Source organism: Bos taurus, chromosome 11 (genome assembly GCF_002263795.3).
Source record: "Bos taurus isolate L1 Dominette 01449 registration number 42190680 breed Hereford chromosome 11, ARS-UCD2.0, whole genome shotgun sequence".
NCBI lineage: Eukaryota > Metazoa > Chordata > Mammalia > Artiodactyla > Bovidae > Bos > Bos taurus.
The window spans coordinates 3,886,595-3,907,213 of record NC_037338.1 but is presented as its reverse complement, the minus strand read 5'-3'; the positions used below and the strand labels follow the sequence as shown (position 1 = coordinate 3,907,213).

General features: G+C 38.8%; 1 protein-coding gene across 3 annotated transcripts in view; it reads left to right on the top strand.

Moving 5' to 3' along the window:
• MGAT4A (alpha-1,3-mannosyl-glycoprotein 4-beta-N-acetylglucosaminyltransferase A) overlaps positions 1–20,619 on the top strand; it is a 126,417-nt gene that overhangs the window by 53,431 nt on the left and 52,367 nt on the right. For all 3 annotated transcript variants that reach the window (XM_024998334.2, XM_059891023.1, NM_177520.3), the window contains 3 exon segments: positions 1,073–1,240; positions 2,621–2,761; positions 13,320–13,453. In XM_024998334.2, coding sequence (XP_024854102.1) covers positions 1,073–1,240; positions 2,621–2,761; positions 13,320–13,453 — 443 coding nt within the window.

The following is a 20,619-nucleotide window of genomic DNA, read 5'->3' as shown; positions in this document are numbered from 1 at the left end:
ATATGAATTAAAAGTAGTCTTTCCAAGATTTGTTTCATTTAGATGTCAAATTAGTAGTAGCCTTAGATTATCTAGCTTGATAGAGATGCCAAAACCGTTCTGATTTCTCTTGTTTAATGAGGTTGTGGAAATTGCTTCACCAGCCTCAGCTTCCTTTCAGTGCTGCTGATCAAGATAAATGCATGGTTTCTTTTCTGCGATCTCTCAGATTTTGGTGTCCGTTCTGTCCTGGGGCCTCTTATACACAGTGTACTTCATATTGAGCTCTCTTGTTCTGTTATTTCAGTGTCTACATTTACCCCCTTGTATTTCCCAGAGTAGGCTTTCTTGGCATGCGACTGTCTCAAATTCAAGTAACTGACTTTTAAAAAAATTGTGTTTATGTTTTTGGCTACGCCTCTTAGTTGCAGCATGTGGGATCTAGTTCCCTGACCAGGGATCAAACCCAGGCCCCCTGCATTAGGAGAGCGGAGTCTTAGCCACTGGATCACAGGGAAGTCCCTGAAATAATTGACTGTTGTCCTCTTACATCCACCTGAGTGATTTGTTAGGCATTAGGAATTTGACCCCAGTCTGGCCTGGGGAAATTTTTGCAGAATAGAAAGTACAGAAGAAATAGCCTATGGAAATGGATGGTTATGCTATAAATGTTATATTTATTATATTATTAGATATATTATCATCAGTTTCAATGATCCGTCTCTACCTTCATACAAATAGGGTCTTTATGGTTGTCTCTACCTTTTAAGAAATGATGTTGGTATCATGCTTTAAGTGTTAGTTCCAAAAACGTTGTCTTTTTCTCCCTATCTTTAGCTTTCCAAAGTGCTAATTAGAAAGTGCTCACATCCTTACAGATATTGATAGCACTGTGTTACTGGTGGCTTTGTCGCTACTTTGTTAGTTCAGACTCTTTTATTTTCAGTTCTGTCTCAGTGAATTCAAAAATGAGTATCTGTTTCTGAAAAGTGCAGCTTTAAAATTTCTGCTGTTCCAGTTCAGATTTGATTATAATGGTGTTTTTATGTGTTTTTTTAAGAAATGCACTAATAACGTCTAGTTTTGTTTTTAGAAAAAGTGATTGCTTATCAACGAGAATTTCTTGCTCTGAAAGAACGTCTCCGAATAGCTGAACATCGAATCTCTCAGCGCTCTTCTGAGCTCAGTGCCATTGTACAGCAATTCAAGCGTGTAGAAGCAGAAACAAACAGGAGTAAGGATCCAGTGAATAAATTTTCAGGTACAGGCACTGTTTTTTGTTTTATGGACAGATTATATTTTCAGAGAGTCGCGTGAACTACTCTCTTTGAAAGCTGTCGACGGTTGCTTACCAGCCAGCATTTGTTAACCTCTACAGAGAGAAAAATCACCACGTAAAACTCTTTCTGTTGTTGTTAATTATAAAGCAATTTCATTAATTGCTAAATTTGATTTAAAGAGAGTAATATTAAGTTACATTTCAGTTATATACGTTTCATTGACAATAGTGAAGAAACAGCCTCTTTTTAAAAACATACAATATGAGGCTAAAATTTAACTTGGTGTTTATGATCCTTTCTGTTGTGACCTGTATGGACTTCAGATGAACTCTGGGGAATCTTTGAGCTATTTGAAACAAGTAGCGCTCTTAAATATGACTTACAAGAAATAAAAAAGACATAGTTTTACAATGGGTACTTTGAATTCATAAAAGTTAAATTCCTAAAAGGGAAATTACTGAACAATAGGATAAAATGTTTTCAGGTTTTTTATGCTGTTCTGAATAGCTGAAACATTTATTATATTATCACCACAATTTTAATATATATTATATAATCTGCTAATTTAATTTGAAGGTGAATATTGTTGTCTTGTAATTTGTAATTGTTGCTTTAACATAAGATTAAACTTGAATTTCATGTATGATAGTCCTTTTGCATTTCTTCTGTGAAATTTTGGTTCTGAATTTTTGGAATATTTTAATGGAGTTTTCATATTGTTCTATATGAAATTGTTGTCGAGGCTGCCAGTCCTTCCTGCTTACTTTCTTATGTCAAAAGTTAAGTTCTAGTTCAGTGGAATTTTAAAACAATATTCCTTATCCTATCAAGGTTTTATTTTTATATTAAATGGTTCATTGGTTCCTCTCATAAAACTGAAAAATGATTTAAAAGTTATGAACAGTACCAAAGATTCTCAACTTGTGCTGTTTAAATTATTGTACTTGAATTAAAAGAAGAATCTTCCATGTGAAATTTTGGGCAAACGTAGTCGCATAAAAAAGTGGAAGCTACTGGTGGTCGTATTTATAATTATTACATTTTATGAATAGGTCACTTGTTTAAAGTCTGTCCCCTTGGGCTCGAGTTCTGACATATTACAAAGATGAGGAGTTCATGTCTCACCTTTTCATAGTACTTTAACTCACATTTTTAACTTTATTTAGACTATTCTCAATATCATGACTCTGTGAGACTCTGGTTGCAAGTGTCCATGGAAATCTGACTCACCACAGCATGAGAGAAAAATTTAGGAGAGAAAATTCTTTTAGTTTTCATATATTTTTACTGCTGTCTTGGTAGCATCCATAACATCTAAAAGTAAGATATTAGCATGGAATGATTATACTTCTGTGTTTCAGATGATACCCTAAAGATACTAAAGGAGTTAACAAGCAAAAAGTCTCTTCAAGTGCCAAGTATTTATTATCATTTGCCTCATTTATTGCAAAATGAAGGAAGCCTTCAACCTGCCGTGCAGATCGGAAATGGACGAACAGGAGGTATGTTTATTTTGTTTCCTGTTGTAGCTGCGTTGCTGGTCAGAATTGTGTCTTGGGGTATTATGTGGTATTAACTTTACTGAGGCTTTCAATGGCTAAGTCAAATATCTCTTTGTAAATGTCACATTGCACTTGAAAATACGCAGGTTATTTTCAAATATCTTTTGATACTGATTTCTAACATTAATCCACAGTGATAAGAACACACTGTATGATTTCAGTACCTTTAGACCATAAAATTGTTTTTTATCCCTGGATATATTCCAGTGTCTCCTAGTCTATGGGAACTTGAATTTGTAACGTACTATTGTGTGAAAATTGTATAAATCTTAATTATGTTCAGTTGGTTCACGGTACTTTTCAGGTCTACTATATCCTTCTACATTTCTGTCTCTTCATTCTATTAATTTTTGAGAGTTTGATATTGCAACTGCAACTAAAATCTTAATTTTCTAATTAAAAATAATTTAAAAATAAGAGGAAAAAAGAAAAATGCACATTACTACTCTTAGTTGAATAGTCTCCATTTAAATAGTTACAAGCAAATTAAGTATTTGTATATTATATAAATAAAATTAATTTATACCAGCATCCTCGTGCAAAAGAGCCATTTGTGAATCTTGTAGCATTCAATATACTTACTAATAAAACTTTAATAAAAGTTTTAGTTTATTAAAAAAAAAAATCACCATCTGGACAAGATGCCATAGCCATTTCATGCATTTGTTGTTTTAGACTATTTATTTATTAATAAGAATCAAATCAAAAGAAAGTAGAAGTGTTTTTAAAGTTATTTAAAACCTCTAAGGTCTCTTATAGGTTCTTTTATAGTCAGTTCTTGTTTCATGAATGTGACATTCTCTCTCTTTTTTGAAGTTGCTTTTTCTATCCCATTTGTTAAAGATTTTTTTCATCATAAATGTAATAAAATCTTAGTCAACCAGCCTCTCAGTAGTTAACATTCTTATTAAGCTGAAACTGTTTTCTAAAGATAGAAAAAGCAGGCAACTTGGGGGAAAACGGCCAAGAGAACCTGCAGATTTTCTTTAAAAATCTTCGTTCCTAAATCTTTAGGCAATGGTTCTTAATATTTTTAAAGTAATACAACCCTTTAGTTATGTTAGGAAAGCTATTAACCTTCTACTTAGAAACATGCTCCTAGAAAAGTAATTTTATATGTAATTTCTGGGGTTTTGTGGAGCCCTAAAACCTATCTAGGCACTATACATGAAGAACTTCAGTTTATTTATTTTAATTATTTTTTTGTGGACTCCCCAGTGAGCCTTTTTTTTAATTTTTAAATTTTTTGGCCACATCACTTGGCGTATGGGACCGAACCTCCTCCCCATGCGTTGAAAGCACAAAGTCTTAACCACTAGACTGCCAGAGAAGTTCCCAGGAGCTTCAGTTGTTTCAGATCAAAGAAAACTGCTTTTTGCTTACAATTCTGTTCTTCCGAGGTCAGGCTGATTAAGGAACACTACTCAGACCAGCATATCCTTCTAAGGGTAAGGAGGGAGAAGATGGTCAGGGCAGCTACTGACCTCCTCAGGAAAGGAATTCTCACATCCACCCATCCTCCCGCAGATTTAGATATGCAATAAACAGGCACAGCGAGCACAGATGGATCAAAGGCTGTCTTGTATAAGGAGGGTTCCCAGATAGTTAAGAAAACCAACATCATGAATGACTTAATGACTCACAGAGCAAGCAGACTATAATATTAAGACATATTTTCAGAGGGATTAGAGATGAAAGCTCATAAGTGACTATTTATAAAAGGATCGGTTAGACATTTTTGTGTTTTTATTTTGATATTTGTATTTTAAGTTTGCATATTGTAAGGATAGATACAGCTGAAGATCAAATTAGTGATCAGAAAGATTGAGCTGGCTGTGGAATTCTTCTGGAATGCAACATAAAGGATACAAAGAGTTCAGACCAACATTCTGACATTTATCTAAAGAGGAATATGAGAAAGAGAACAAAGAGAGTGAGGGGGAGAAATAATCAAATAAATAGTAGAAGAAAATTTCTTTGATTGAAGAAACACATGTGTCTTCAGATGAAGGACTCACTGCTGGGCAAGGTAGTTGAAAAAAGACCCTCCACAGGTTACCTATCAGAATGGCATTACTGATTGGTAGAGGACAGTGGGTAATTCTTTAAATATTTGCTGAAGTTAAAAGAAAAAATGGGGAGACTCCTCTGGGGGTCCAGTGGCTCAGACTGTGTGCTCCCAATGCAGGCGGCCCGGGTTAGAGCTAGATCCCGCATGCCTCAACTAAGAGTTAACATGCCATGCCTAAAGCTTGTGGCAACTGCAGGCTGCAACCAAGACCCAGAGCAGCCAAAAAAAATCCATGCGCTTGTGTGAGTTTTGTTACACAAAATCAGAAGTGATTCCTAGTCTTGTGATCCTCCTCCTACTACAGGAAGAATGCTTTAGTCAAATAATCAATTATATAAACAGTTGTACAGTTAAACAATGTTAATGATGTGAAGGATGATTTGAGAATGAATAGAAAGAGTATTAAAGAGTTTAGTCTTGAAAAATACATTTGACCTGAGATCAGAGGAGTAGGTCGTTTACTGGTAAAGATGGGTGAATTAGTTTCCTGTTGCTGTGTGGCACCTTACCACAAGCTTGGCGACTTGAGACCACACAAATTTATTATCTTATATTTTGGGAGGTCAGAAGTCCCAAAATCAGTGTGTCAACAGGAGCGTGTTTCCTTTGGAAGCTCTGGAGGAAAGTCGATTTCTTTGTCTTTTCCAGCTTCTAGAGACATCTTCGTTTTTTAGTCTGTGGGCCCTTTTATCTTCAGAGCATAGCATCTTCAGATTTCCCCCTGAATCTGACCCTTTAGCTTCATTGCTACACCTTAGAGCAGTGCAGATCACTGGGCTATGCCAATACCTAAGGTAAAAACTGTTAGGGCTTTCATAGTTTACTTGGTACCTCGGTCGTGTAATCTTTTCCCACAGATCTAACAGGTAGTTCTGTGAGTAAAGGAAACCACACAGTTGCTCTGTGATCCGTTTCCAATGAGTCATTTAGTTTTTAACAAACTGAGTAATTGAAGAAATGCCAAATTAAGGTTGTTCTTGATTTTTAAAGGAAATAAGTACTCGATTGAAAACTTGCTAGAAAATTGAAGAAAACTGATACAACTGTTGATATCTCTGTCAGTTTATAAACTCCACGAGGCAGTGGCCTTAGCTATCTCATGACTGTGTTCTATTTTATTTTTTTAGACGTTTTATTTTGTATTTCAGTTCAGCTCAGTTCAGTCGCTCAGTCATGCCCGACTCTGTGACCCCATGGACTGCAGCACGCTAGGCCTCTCTGTCCATCACCAACTCCCGGAGTTTACTCAAACTCATGTCCATCAAGTCAGTGATGCCATCCAACCATCTCATCCTCTGTCATCCCCTTCTCCACCTGCCTTCAATCTTTCCAAGCATCAGGGTCTTTTCCAATGAGTCAGCTCTTCACATCAGGTGGCCAAAGTATTGGAGTTTCAGCTTCAGCATCAGTCCTTCCAATGACCACCCAGGACTGATCTCCTTTAGAATGGACTGGCTGGATCTCCTTGCAGTCCAAGGGACTCTCAAGAGTCTTCTCCAACACCACAGTTCAAAAGCATCAATTCTTCGGCACTCAGCTTTCTTTACGGTCCAACTCTCACATCCATACATGACTACTGGAAAAACCATAGCCTTGACTAGATGGACCTTTCTTGGCAAAGTAATGTCTCTGCTTTTGAATATGCCATCTAGGTTGGTCATAATTTTTCTCCCAAGGAGTAAGCCTCTTTTAATTTCATGGCTGCAGTCACCATCTGTAGTAATTTTGCAGCCCAAAAAAATAAAGTCTACCACTGTTTCCACTGTTTCTCCATCTGTTTGCCATGAAGTGATGGGACCGAATGCCATGATTTTTGTTTTCTGAATGTTGAGCTTTAAGCCAGCTTTTTCACTCTCCTCTTCCACTTTCATCAAGAGGCTCTTTAGTTCTTCTTCACTTTCTGCCATAAGGGTGGTGTCATCTGCATATCTGAGATTATTGATATTTCTCCCAGCAATCTTGATTCCAGCTTGTGCTTCATCCAGCCCAGCATTTCTCATGATGTACTCTGTATATAAGTTAAATAAGCAGGGTGACAATATACAGCCTTGACGTACTCCTTTTCCTATTTGGAACCAGTCTGTTGTGCCACGTCCAGTTCTAACTGTTGCTTCCTGACCTGCATACATGTTTCTCAAGAGGCAGGTCAGGTGGTCTGGTATTCCCATCTCTTTCAGAATTTTCCACAGTTTGTTGTGATCCACACAGTCAAAGGCTTTGGCATAGTCAATAAAGCAGAAATAGATGTTTTTCTGGAACTCTCTTGCTTTTTCCATGATCCAGCAGATGTTGGCAATTTGGTCTCTGGTTCCTCTGCCTTTTCTAAAACCAGCTTGAACATCTGGAAGTTCACAGTTCACATATTACTGAAGCCTGGCTTGGAGAATTTTGAGCATTACTTTATTAGCGTGTGAGATGAGTGCAATTGTGCAGTAGTTTGAGCATTCTTTGGCATTGCCTTTCTTTGGGATTGGAATGAAAACTAACCTTTTCCAGTCCTGTGGCCACTGCTGAGTTTTCCAGATTTGCTGGCATATTGAGTGCAGCATTTTTACAGCATCATCTTTTAGGATTTGAAATAGCTCAATTGAAATTCCATCACCTCCACTAGCTTTGTTCATAGTGATGCTTCCTAATGCCCACTTGACTTCACATTCCAGGATGTCTGGCTCTAGGTCAGTGATCACACCATCATGATTATCTTGGTCGTGAAGATCTTTTTTGTACAATTCTTCTGGGTATTCTTGCCACCTCTTCTTAATATCTTCTGCTTCTGTTAGGTCCATACCATTTCTGTCCTTTATTGACCCCGTCTTTGCATGAAATGTTCCCTTGGTATCTCTGATTTTCTTGAAGAGATCTCTAGTCTTTCCCATTCTATTGTTTTCCTCTATTTCTTTGCATTGAGCACTGAGGAAGGCTTTCTTATCTCTCCTTGATATTCTTTGGAACTCTGCATTCAAGTGGGTATATCTTTCCTTTCCTCCTTTGCTTTTTGCTTCTCTTCTTTCACAGCTATTTGTAAGGCCTCCTCAGATACCCAGTTTGCCTTTTTGCATTTCTTTTTTCTTGAGGATGGTTTTGCTCCCTGTCTCCTGTACAATGTTATGAACCTCCATCCTTAGTTCATCAGGCACTCTATCAGATCTAGTCCCTTGAATCTATTTCTCACTTCCACTCTATAATCGTAAGGGATTTGATTTAGGTCATACCTGAATGGTCTAGTGGTTTTCCCTACTTTCTTCAATTTAAGTCTGAATTTGGCAATAAGGAATTCATGATCTGAGCAACAGTCAGCTCCCAGTCTTGTTTTGCTGACTGTATAGAGCTTTTCCATCTTTGACTGCAAAGAATATAATTAGTCCGATTTTGGTGTTGACCATCTGGTGATGTTCATGTGTAGAGTCTTCTCTTGTGTTGTTGGAAGAGGATGTTTGCTATGACCAGTGTGTTCTCTTGGCAAAACTCTATTAGCCTTTTCCCTGCTTCATTCTGTACTCCAAGGCCAAATTTGCCTGTTACTCCAGGTGTTTCTTGACTTACTACTTTTGCATTCCAGTACCCTATGTGAAAAGGATATCTTTTTTGGGTGTCAATTCTATAAGACCTCGTAGGTCTTCATGGCGTCATTCAACTTCAGCTTCTTCAGCATTACTGGTTGGGGCATAGACTTGGATTACCATGATATTGAATGTTTTGCCTTGGAAACGAACAGAGATCATTCTGTCATTTTTGAGATTACATCCAAGTACTGCATTTTGGACTCTTTTATGATGGCTACTCCATTTCTTCTAAGGGATTCTTGCCCATAGTAGTAGATACAATGCTCAGTGTTACCTGGCAGCCTGGATGGGAGGGGAGTTTGGGGGGAAATGGATACATATGTATGTATCGCTGAGTCCCTTTGCTGTTCACTTGAAAGGATCACAACATTGTTAATTGGCTACACCCAAATACAAAATACTGTTCATGGGGTTCTCAAGGCAAGAATACTGAAGTAGTAAAATTTACCCATTCCAGTCCATTTTAAGTTGCTGATTCCTAGAATGTCGACGTTCACTCTTGCCATCTCCTGTTTGACCACTTCCAATTTGTCTTGATTCACATACCTAACATTCCAGGTTCCTATGCAATATTGCTCTTTAACAGCATCGGACGTTGCTTCCACACCAGTCACATTCACAGCTGGGTGTTTTTTTTTGCTTTGACTCCGTCTTTGGCTCAGCCTTATTTAACTCAATGAAACTTTGAGCCATGCCATGTAGGGCCACCCAAGATGGACAGGTCATGGTGGAGAGTTCTGACAAAATGTGGTCCACTGGAGACGGGAACAGCAAACCACTTGAGTATAATTACCTTGAGAACCCATGAACAGTATTTTGTATTTCGGTATAGTCAATTAACAATGTTGTGATGGTTTCAGGTGAACAGTGAAGGGACTCAGCGATACATACGTATGTATCCATTTTCCCCCAAACTTGCCTCCCATCCAGTCTGCCGCATAACACTGAGCAGAGTTCCCTGTGCTTACAGTAGGTCCTTGTTTCTTAGCCATTTTAAATATCGCAGTGTGTATGTGTCCATCCCAAACTCCCTCTCTCCTCTTCCCAGCCTTCTCCCCAGCAACCATGAGTTCCTTCTCTAAGTCTGAGAGTTTCTATGTTGTAAGTTGCAACTGTGGTTTTAGATTGTCTGGTACATTACAGACCAGACAGATGTATTACAGATGCATAATTCATACTTGAATGGGAAATACTGGACAGTGAATCAATGGAACAGAGTACCTAGTCCAGCCCTCGGGCTCTATTTCTGTTTGGCTACTCGACGCACCTTGCTCCTCACGTCAGGATGACGAGTGTGCTCAGTTGCTTCCGACTCCTTGTGACTCCATGGACTATAGTCCACCAGGCTCCTCTTGTCCATGGGATTTTCCAGGCAAGAATACTGGAGTGGGTAGCCATTCCCTTCTCCAGGAGATCTTTCCATCCCAGGGATTGAAACCAAGTCTCCTGAGTCACAGGAGGATTCTTTACCATCTGAGCCATGAGGGAAGCCCCCACTGGGAGGATGATACGGCCTTATTGTTGATGTTCCTCAAGTTTTTCTTCCGAACTCTGACCCTTTAGAATACTTTCATTTTCTACCTTGTAAACCATAGAAGAAGAATTGTAGCAAACAGGACAGGCTGGGTTATGCGGTGGTAACTAACAACTCCCCAGATTTAATTAATTGAAGGTTTATTTATTTCTGCTCAAAATACATGTTCATTAGGGTTAGCAGGGGACTTCATGCATCACTGACCACTCAGGATCCAGGCTGATGGAGCAGTTGCCATGTTAAATGTTAAATGGCTGCTCTGCTGAGCAGAAAAGATTTCACACTACAGTTCCAGGTACTCAGGACCTGAGTTACACGTGGTGGTGACTCATTGTTACTAGTCATGTCCTCTCCCCCCGAGTTCCCCAGCCACTCAGGTGGTGCTAGTGGTGAAGAGCCCTCCTGCCAATGCAAGAGAAATAAGAGGCATGGATTGGATCCTTGGGTTGGGAAGAGCCCCTGGAGGAGGGTATGATACTCCAGTATTCTTGCCTGGAGAATCCCATGAACAGCGGAGCCTGGTGGGCTACAGTCCGTGGGGTCACAAAGAGCTGGACACGACTGAAGCGACTTAGCACACAGCATGCACCAAGAGGACTTTACCACACCTCCAGAAGGCAGGAAAGAGCTGTCCTTTTTTTATGGTATTTTGTGAATTACCACTGGCATGGATACTCTTAATTCTGTAGATTTAGCTGAAATTAGTACTTTCCTTTTTAGTGCTTTTGGAGACCTTGAGTGCCTTGATTTAAACTAAAGAATATCTATTTCAGGTCCAAAACAGTCTATTGGGGAAAAATGGCTTCTTCTCTAAACATGCCATCTAACTCTTTGTGTCTGTTCTCCACAAAGTTTGGTAACCTTTTAAAATTGCAAATGGATACTGTCACTTCCCCACTTACCACCTTACAATGGCTTTCCCTTGCACAAAACTAAAACTAAATTTAAGGTTATATGTGATCTGATCCTGAACTGATTCGTCTGAGTCTAATCTCATTCTGCTTTGGATACGTTCTATTCTTGCTCTTGCATGACTAGCTTAAGACCACTCTGTCTTCAGCACCCAGCTATTTCCTCATCTTCTTCATCTTCTCTCTCTCATCGTTAATTACCAGCTCAGTTGATATTAGAGAGTCTGTTCATGACTGTACTGTCTGTAGAGGTACCTTTCCTTCCCCTGTCCTCTGCACATTCTTTTTAATATTGCCACGTTTTAAGATTTTTGTTGTTGTTGAGGTGCTAAGTCATGTCTGACTCTTTGTGACCCCATGGACTGAAGCACAACAGGCTCCCCTGTTCTCCACTATCTCCTGGTATTTGCTTAGATTCCTATCCATTGAGTTGGTGATGCTGTCTAATCATCTGATCCTCCGGCGCCCCCTTCTCCTTTTGCCTTCATTCTTTCCCAGCATCAGGGTCTTTACCATTGAATTGGCTTTTCACATCAAGATTATTAAAAATTGTTTATCTTTTTCCATCCTCTAGAATGTGTTCAGTAAGAAAGGTCCCATGAAGGCAAGGACCTTATCTATGTTGGCCACTCTTATATCCCTAACACCTAGAATAATGCCTTGTGTTTAATGTGGTCAATATGTATGTTCAAAACAAATATAGCACTTCTTTTTTTGAGTCCTTGAAAACTCTTCAGCCCAGAATGAGAGAGAGGATTATGATATTCACACTTGGGGGTTTCCCTTAAGCTATTTGGACCTTAGTATTCTGAACTGCACAATCCTGGTAGTAAAATCATGGACCCATAATCTTTAAGCCTCCTTCTAGCTTTAGAAGTCTATGACCTCTAAGTATTGGGTTGGCCAAAAAGTTCATTTGGATTATGGGAAAAGCTGATATTTTGTAGTACAGTATCTCCAATAAATTGTTACATTATTAAAACTTCATTTAAAATTTTGCAAGCTACTTCTCCACTGATAAATAATGCTTAGGATACTAAGACTTGGAAAGATGTTATTTTTAAAAACATTGTGAAATACTGTAATATATGTGTTCCTAAATATTACTGTGCTGTGCAGAATTGTGTCATAAAATGCTAAAAATGGGGTTAGGATCACAACACTCAAAAACACTGTCAGTTGCACACGAAGAAAAGATGAGCTAATCAAAGCGGTGGCACGATGTCGCACATACTCATTGTCAGAGAAATGCGTAAACACTACAAGAAATACCATATTCCACCGTACCTTGTGATGAAGACTTGAGGTTTGCTTGTTGAAGTGGGCTTCGGAGGGACTGCAGCCTGGAAGGTTTTTGTGAAGTGGTGCAAAGTGGGCGGACTGAAATCTGGTGGAAAGTTGTAGCACCAGAAATAGACGGGTGTGGTTCTCAGCGTGCAGTGAAGTGAGACAGCTGTGCATTATTTTTACCCGGCTTGGTTCACTTTTCTGAACTCAGTCCAAATGGGTACGGTTTTCTGTGCTCACCTAGTGTTTGTTTGTCCCGGGGGGGAATTGCATAAAAGCCAACATAAAATCCACATCATGCTCAGATTGTTCTCTAGTGTATTCATCATGTCGGAAGAATGCTTTAAAACAAGCATTATGGTAGACCTGACTGTAACTTTAAGACTTTAAGTTGCACAAACAGAACACAATTTCCGCATTACCTCACTTAGTTTCTGTAAACATTCACACCTTTTGTAGCTGTTGTATAATGATCAAAACCAGGAAATTAGCATTAATGCTGTTAACCTTGGCTTTTACTCAGATTCTGTCATTTTATTACTGTTGTTGCTGTTATTCTGTTCCAGGATGTAACTCAGGATCCCGTATTTCATGTACTTGTCAGGTCCCCTTAGTCTTCTCCAGTCAAGGACAGTTCCTCATCCTTTCTTTCCTGGTCTTGGTGGAGTATCCCCTGAGTTTGTATTTGTCTGACGTTTCTTCATGGTTAGATTGGGGTTATGAATTTGGAAAAAAGCCACAGAAGGGCTGTTGTGTCCTCCTTAGGGTGCCTCATACATAACATGTGAGACATTAATTTTTAGGATGTGTTTAATATTTCTAAGTTTCAGTTATATAATAAAATCTGTTGTTTATACTTTACTGTTCATTTTTACTGTGTGGCTTAATGTCTTTCATCTTTATCAGTTCTTTGACATTATTGCTTTCCTTACGAAGAAGCCATATGGAAAAGAATTACTGTGTAATAGGCATACCCCATATCTTTGATTATTTTTCTTTCTGAAATGTAGTATATTTTGATCACCCAATTCTTTCTATCAATTTTAGAGTGTATAATTTTGAAATAGTGGAGTTTTTCTGCATTGTCTCTGTGACATCTTTTAATATAATTACTATCATTTTTTTGTTTCAGTTTCAATAGTAATGGGAATTCCTACAGTGAAGAGAGAAGTTAAATCTTACCTCATAGAAACTCTTCATTCCCTTATTGATAATCTGTATCCTGAAGAGAAGTTGGACTGTGTTATAGTAGTCTTCATAGGAGAGGTAATTATTTGTTATATATATATATTTTTACTATGTATAATCTGTAAGAATTGAGACCATATTTTGAATATGCTCTTATAAACTTTTTGTATAAAATGTGATGAGCAGCAGCAAAGGTTAGGTGGTCTATTCCATCTGACAGTTAAATATAAATCTAACTTGTAATCTTTGCATTCACTTCCTTTCTGTATTCACAATCCAGGAATGGTAATATCTGTTGTCAGTTGGATGATATTATATATATAGATCCTTTACGAACGAGTCTCCATTTTTAGCTCCAGGACCTGAACTTGGAGATTTGCATTAATGTCTTTGGGGAGCTTTGAAACCTGAGAAAGGTTTAGCCTAGGCTGGGGTTTCTCTCATTTCTATCCTCCCTACCCCTTCTCTGCACTCCCAATGTCCAGCACATTATCGTAAACCTATGGCTGATCCATGGTGGTGTTTCTCTCATTTCTATCCTCCCTACCCCTTCTCTGCACTGCCAATGTCCAGCACATTATTGTAAACCTATGGCTGATCCATGGTGGTGTTTTTATCATTTCTATCCTCCCTCCCCCTTCTCTGCACTGCCAATGTCCAGCCCATTATCGTAAACCTATTGCTGATCCATGGTGGTGTTTCTATCATTTCTGTCCTCCCTCCCCCTTCTCTGCACTGCCAATGTCCAGCACATTATCGTAAACCTATGGCTGATCCATGGTGGTGTTTCTATCATTTCTATCCTCCCTCCCCCTTCTCTGCACTGCCAATGTCCAGCACATTATCGTAAACCTATGGCTGATCCATGGTGGTGTTTCTATCAATTCTATCCTCCCTCCCCCTTCTCTGCACTGCCAAGGTCCAGCACATTATCATAAACCTATGGCTGATCCATGGTGGTGTTGGTAGACGCCACCACAGTGCTGTAAAGCAGTTGTCCTTCATTTCAAAACAAAGAAACTTTAAAAAGTCAAAAAATGAAAAGTCAAACATCATGTTAATGATAAATACTATATTTCTTTTATTTTAGTCTCCTCAAAAGATATGGGGAAAGAGTAAATCTGGAGCAAGTTTTTTTAATGAGGAAGAAGCACCCTGGAATAAATATTTCCTTAATTATTATATAGAATTTCAGAACATAAGAAGGTTTTATAACCTCATCTGATGATTCTGGCCCACTGATTGCCAACTTTTCAGTGTTTCCTGTCTCTTTTTAAATGAAAATGTTCTTGTTTATATATAAAGAATAAACACATATATGTTGTTCAGAACATTACAGAAATATATATTGAAAAATTGCCTGTAATTCCTCCATATAGATATAACTACTGTCACTATTTTGAAATACATATATCTTGAGGTATGAAATATGAAATACATATATCTTAAGACATTTTTCCCCTGGCTGTATACATATATGTAAATGGAATTGTTCTGTATATCTCTTAGTATCATGGACATTTTCCCAAGCTAAAACAGATAGCTGTCACACCATCATTGTTATGGCATCGTAACATTCCACTGTATGGTTTTTAACATTCTAGATTTAGTTTCTGATTGACAGATTTAGACTGTTTCACACTTTTGCTATTTTCACAGTGCACTGAACATGACTATAAATAAATGGTTGTGCACTTGGCTGGTACTGATGCAGGATCAATTCCTAACTAACATGGAATTACTGGGTAAAGTCCACATACATTAAATTTTCACACCTGGGCAAGATGCCGTGCAGAAGTTAAGCTGCTCATGTCCCTTTTCAGCAGTCTGGGAGAGAGCTTGGTACCCTGTCCCCAGGCTCTGTGAGATAATGTTACTATTCTTCAAGTTTATTTTGGCTAATTTGATAGGTAATGATAATACATTGCTTTTGTTTAATTTGGATTTGTCTATTGAATGGGTTTACATGGTTTATATATATTTGGGCCATTTGTATTTATAATATTATTATTATTTAACTCATTTATTTTAATTGGAGGCTAGTTGAAATATTGTGGTGGTTTTTGCCATACATTGACATGAATCAGCCACGGGTGTACATGTGTCATGGCACCCTACTCCAGTACTCTTGTCTGGGAAATCCCATGGACGGAGGAGCCTGGTGGGCTGCAGTCCATGGGGTTGCTAAGAGTCGGACATGACTGAGCGACTTCACTTTTCACTTTCCTGCACTGGAGAAGGAAATGGAAACCCACTCCAGTGTTCTTGCCTGGAGAATCCCAGGGACGGGGAAGCCTGGTAGGCTGCTGTCTATGGGGTCGCACAGAGTCGGACACGACTGAAGCAACTTAGCAGCAGCAGTACATGTGTCCCCCTGTCCTGAACCCCCCTCCCACCTCCCTCCGCCTTGGGTTGTCCTCTGGGTTGTCCCAGTGCACCAGCTTTGAGTGGCCTGCTTCATTCATTGAACTTGGACTGGTCATCTGTTTCACATATGGTAATATATGTGCTTCAATGCTATTCTCTCAAATCATCCCACCCTTGCCTTCTCCCACGGAGTCCAAAGTCTGTTTTTTACATCTGTGTCTCTTTTGCTATCTTGTATATAGGGTCATCGTTACCATCTTTCTAAATTCCATATATATGCGTTAATATACTGTATTGGTGTTTTTCTTTCTGACTTTCTTTCTTACTCTGTATAATAGGCTCCAGTTTCACCCACCTCGTTAGAACTGACTCAAATTTGTTCTTTTTTATAGCTGAGTAATATTCCATTGCATATGTGTACCTCAGCTTTCTTATCCATTGATCTACCAGTGGACATCTAGGTTGCTTCCATGTCCTAGCTGTTGTAAACAGTGCTGCAATGAACATTGGGGTACATGTGTCTCTTTCATTTCTGGTTTCCTCGATGTTTACACCCAGCAGTGGGATTGCTGGGTTGCATTCTATTTCTAGTTTTTTAAGGAATCTCCACACTGTTCTCCATAGTGGCTGTGCTAGTTTGCATTCCCACCAACAGTGTAAGAGGGTTCCCTTTTGTCCACACCCTCTCCAGCATTTATTGTTTGTAGACTTTTCGATAGCAGCCATGCTGACGGATGTGAGATGGTTCCTCATTGTGGGTTTGATTTGCAGTTCTCTGATAATGAGTGATGTTGAGTAGCCTTTGCTCATTTTCATTTGTAAGTGTTGATTTGTAAGAAATTTTCATATGAATGAACTCTGACTGTTTAACTCTTGTCCAGTTTGTTTTTTGCATGAGCTTTGTTTATGATGTTTTTGTCTGTTATAGAAATTTTACATTTTAATTAATCAAATTTGTCAATCACACATTGTATATCAGTAGAAATTGGTACAACCTCTTTAGAAAGCAGTTTGTCAGTTGCTGTTAAAATGTCAGGTCTCCTCTGTGAGCTAACATCCTGCTTCTAAAAATTGATCCAGTAGAAACATTTTTGAGTATTTAAATATATTCCAGCACATGACACATTCATACAGCTCTTAAAGTGCATTGACAAATGAATGGAGAAAATGGTCTCGTGAAATAGACTGGGAACCATTTTTTAAATTAATTCTTATTGAAGTCTCACTGTTTTACAATGTTGGTTAGTTTCTGCTGTGCAGTAAAGTGAGTCAGTTTTATATATGTGTATATATTTATATATATCCCCTCTTTTTTAGACTTTCTTAGACTTGAAACTGTTAGTAGCAGATATCTTGAGAACGGGGATTTTGGGAAGATACCACTTTATATTGCATTTAGTTTTGTAAAATTAAAACTGAAAAAATTGCTCTCTCTTTGTTTTTGACTGTGCTGGGTCTTTGTTTCTGTGTGGGAGCTTTCTCGAGTTGTGGTTCCGGGCTTCTCATTGCAGTAGCTTTTCTTGTTGGGGAGCATGGGCTCTGGGGTGTGTGGGCTCAGTAGTGTGAGGCACGGCTTAGTTGCTCTATGGCATGTGGGATCTTCCTGGACCAAGGATCAAGTCTGTGTCCCAGGAATTGGCAGGTGGATTCTTATGCACTGTACCACCAGGAAAGACCTAAGATTAGAACTTTTTTGCAACGAGCTTGTACTGATTTTTATCAGGAAAAAAGCCTTAAAATTTAAAAACTATAGAATAAAAAACTATCCTTATTCATTTGAAAAGTTGTACTCAGCTTAAAGACAGAGATAAACGCTTGCTGTTGTTCAGTTGCTCAGTTGTGTCCAACTCTTTGCGACCCCATGGACCTCAGCACGCCAGGCTTTCCTGTCCTTCACTGTCTCCTGGAATTTGCTCAAGTTCATGTTTATTGAGTTGGTGATGCCATCCAGCCATCTCATCCTCTGTCTCCCCATCTCCTGCCTCAATCTTTCCCAGCACCAGGCTCTTTTCCAGTGAGTCAGCTCTTTGCATCAAGTGACCAAAATATTGAAGCTTCAGCTTCAGAATCACTTCTTCCAATGAATATTCAGGGTTGAGTTCCTTTAGGATGGACTGGTTGGATCTCCTTGCAGTCCAAGGGACTCTCAAGAGTCTTCTCCAGCACCACAGTTCTAAAGCATCAGTACTTTGGCACCCAGCCTTCTTTCTGGTCCACCTTTCACATCTGTACATGACTACTAGAAAAAACATAGCTTTGACTGTATGGACCTTTGTTGGCAAAATGATGTCTCTGCTTTTTAATGTGCTGTCTAGGTTTGTTATAGCTTTTGAACACTATGAAGATTCAGGGCCCTCTTGCTGTAGCTGTTTCTCTGATCACTAAGATGTAATAATGCTGGGTTTGGAGTCACATGACCTGTGTTCAGGGTCTGGATTCTGCCATTGGAGCAGGTAGTTTTTTTGGTCAGCCTCAGTTTCTTCATCTTTAAAAGGAGAATAATGCCTTTGAGGTCAACATTGTTGCAGGGAGGTGCAATGAGCTCACACTGAGGAAAGTCCCAGTATAAAATTATTAATCCCCACATTTGGTTCAACATTGATTAAGAGTTTTCACTTAAGTGTCTGGTAGCCTGGGACTCATTTAATACTATTCCCAAATGTGTGTTCTATGACTCTGACCATGATCTTCGTGTAAGATGGTTCCTAATCTAGATCTCTAGCTTCTTCTTGAGTCTCTACTTTCAACTGCTGACTTGATAACATTATTTGAAGTATTTTATGGGCAACTCTTAATCTGTCCATAACTAAATTAATCTGGTTTCTCCAAACTGCCTCTCTTCCAGGTTTCTGGTCTGTTTATTAAAGGTTCTTTATATCATAGTGTGGGCTTCCGTTATGGCTCAGCTGGTAAAGAATCTGCCTGCAATGCAGGAGACCTGGGTTCGATCCCTGGGTTGGGAAGATCCCCTGGAGAAGGGAAAGGCTACCCACTCCAGTATTCTGGCCTGGAGAATTCCATGGACTGTATAGTCCATGGGGTCGCAAAGAGTCAGACACGACCGAGCGACTTTCACTGTCACTTGACATCATAGGGTTAGTAGGTCTGGGCTGTGGTCATTCTGCTGTCAGTTTGTTACATAGACCTTGGATGGTCTTGATTCCCTTTGTGTTATTTCTCACCCTAAACATTGCTTCTTCCTTTTTCTTTCTTATTCCTCCTTCAGCTCCCAGCTCATCCCTCTTATGAAAGTTTCCCCTACTCTCCCATTTGAAATTAACCTAGAGTGAATTGGCCAAAGTAAATTTGTGTTTGGCTAACCTTTTCAGCTTTTAGAAAAGTATGAATTACCATGAGTCTACTTTAACATGTGAGGAGAAAATTAGAATTGAAAAAACTAGACAAGAATACACATAGGCAGTGAAGCAGGTCATAGTCTCTTCATCCTTGTTGAACTTTCTGTTCTTTGTGTTTTTTCCTTGAAGTGGGGAACCGTAAGATGCCCCTTGGGGAAGAAAGGAGAGTCAGAAAAGTAATCATCTGCTGTGTTTCTATTTCTTTGTTCCTCTCTGATGATTTTTCCTTAAATATCCATTGGTTTAACTTGATGAGATATTTACAGAAAATTCAAGGTTTTGAACAGTTGGCTGTTGGTGCATTACTGAGAGTTCAGTAACTGCATTCTGAAATTGCAGGAGAAGTAGAGAGGAATGAATGCCACGTGCTCTGAAGGATCTGTGATACCAACCAAGGGTGGTATTCCTATTTGAAGATTGCATCACTCTTGTGTTTCCTTATACTTAGAATATAATTCTTATTTTTGTATCCCAGTGATCCTTGGTTGTCTTATTTTTATGTATATATTTTACTATTAATTTATAATATTTCTTATTTCACAATCATTTCTATAATGTTATTTCTGTCACCATCATTTCTGGCAGAATATTTTCCTACAGTATACTCTGAATTTTAGCAAAAATTATTTTTTTATGTTCCTTTCTTATCTTTGGAGAATTCCCCATTTAATGAATCTTGTTGAAAGAAAGTGTCTTCCTCCCACTGTGGAAACTAAAAAATGCCAGATATTTGCTTGACTTGTTCAGTCATGTGACCTAAGCTCAGCTATGTGGCTGTTCCTTTCCCGGACTTTGCATGGAGCTTCAGTTTTTTCAGATGACATGGAAAACCCCTCCAAAACAGGCAGATTGCTTTGAGTAAGAGGAGAATTTATTAAGGTGGCTGGATACAGGATCAGTTTATACTTCTAAATGCCAATAGCAAAAAATTGGAAAATATGTTTAGCATTATTTTTCTAAAGAAGCAGAGATCATGGACAGTGCATTCTGGTGATGGACAGTGGTGGTATTGGGGTCTCCAGGGAGTACAGGGGCAGAGTCCAGAGCACCGACTATTGATGGATGGTGAGGACTTGAAAGCTATGGCATTGTGACCATTCTGTGATTTTTGGCTCTGACCCCGCTTTATTTCTGCCGCCTTCCTAGCCTGGTTCCTCAGCCTCACTGGAGGTTCTGTGAATTCTAACCAGTAGTCTTCAGTAAATTGTTTTTCTAACTATTCTACCTGAGTCAATTTCTGTTGGTTCCAACTAAGATCCTGTTTGCCTAGAAACAATCTGAAAGCCATATGTAATTATTTTTAAGTTCCTAAACAATAGATTTCAAGTTGTGATCCTACAATGAAATAACAAATTCATCTTGTTGGGAAAATACCTAAAAGTAGTCTCTGAAAAGTTGAGTTTAGAGACTTTCTGGCTCCTTGGAGTGTTTTAATATTTGGCGTGAGAAAGTTTTGCTTTTTCCTCAGTTTCCGGTTTTACTGCTGTACACATCCTAGTTTGAGTTTTGCGGTGAGAGTGC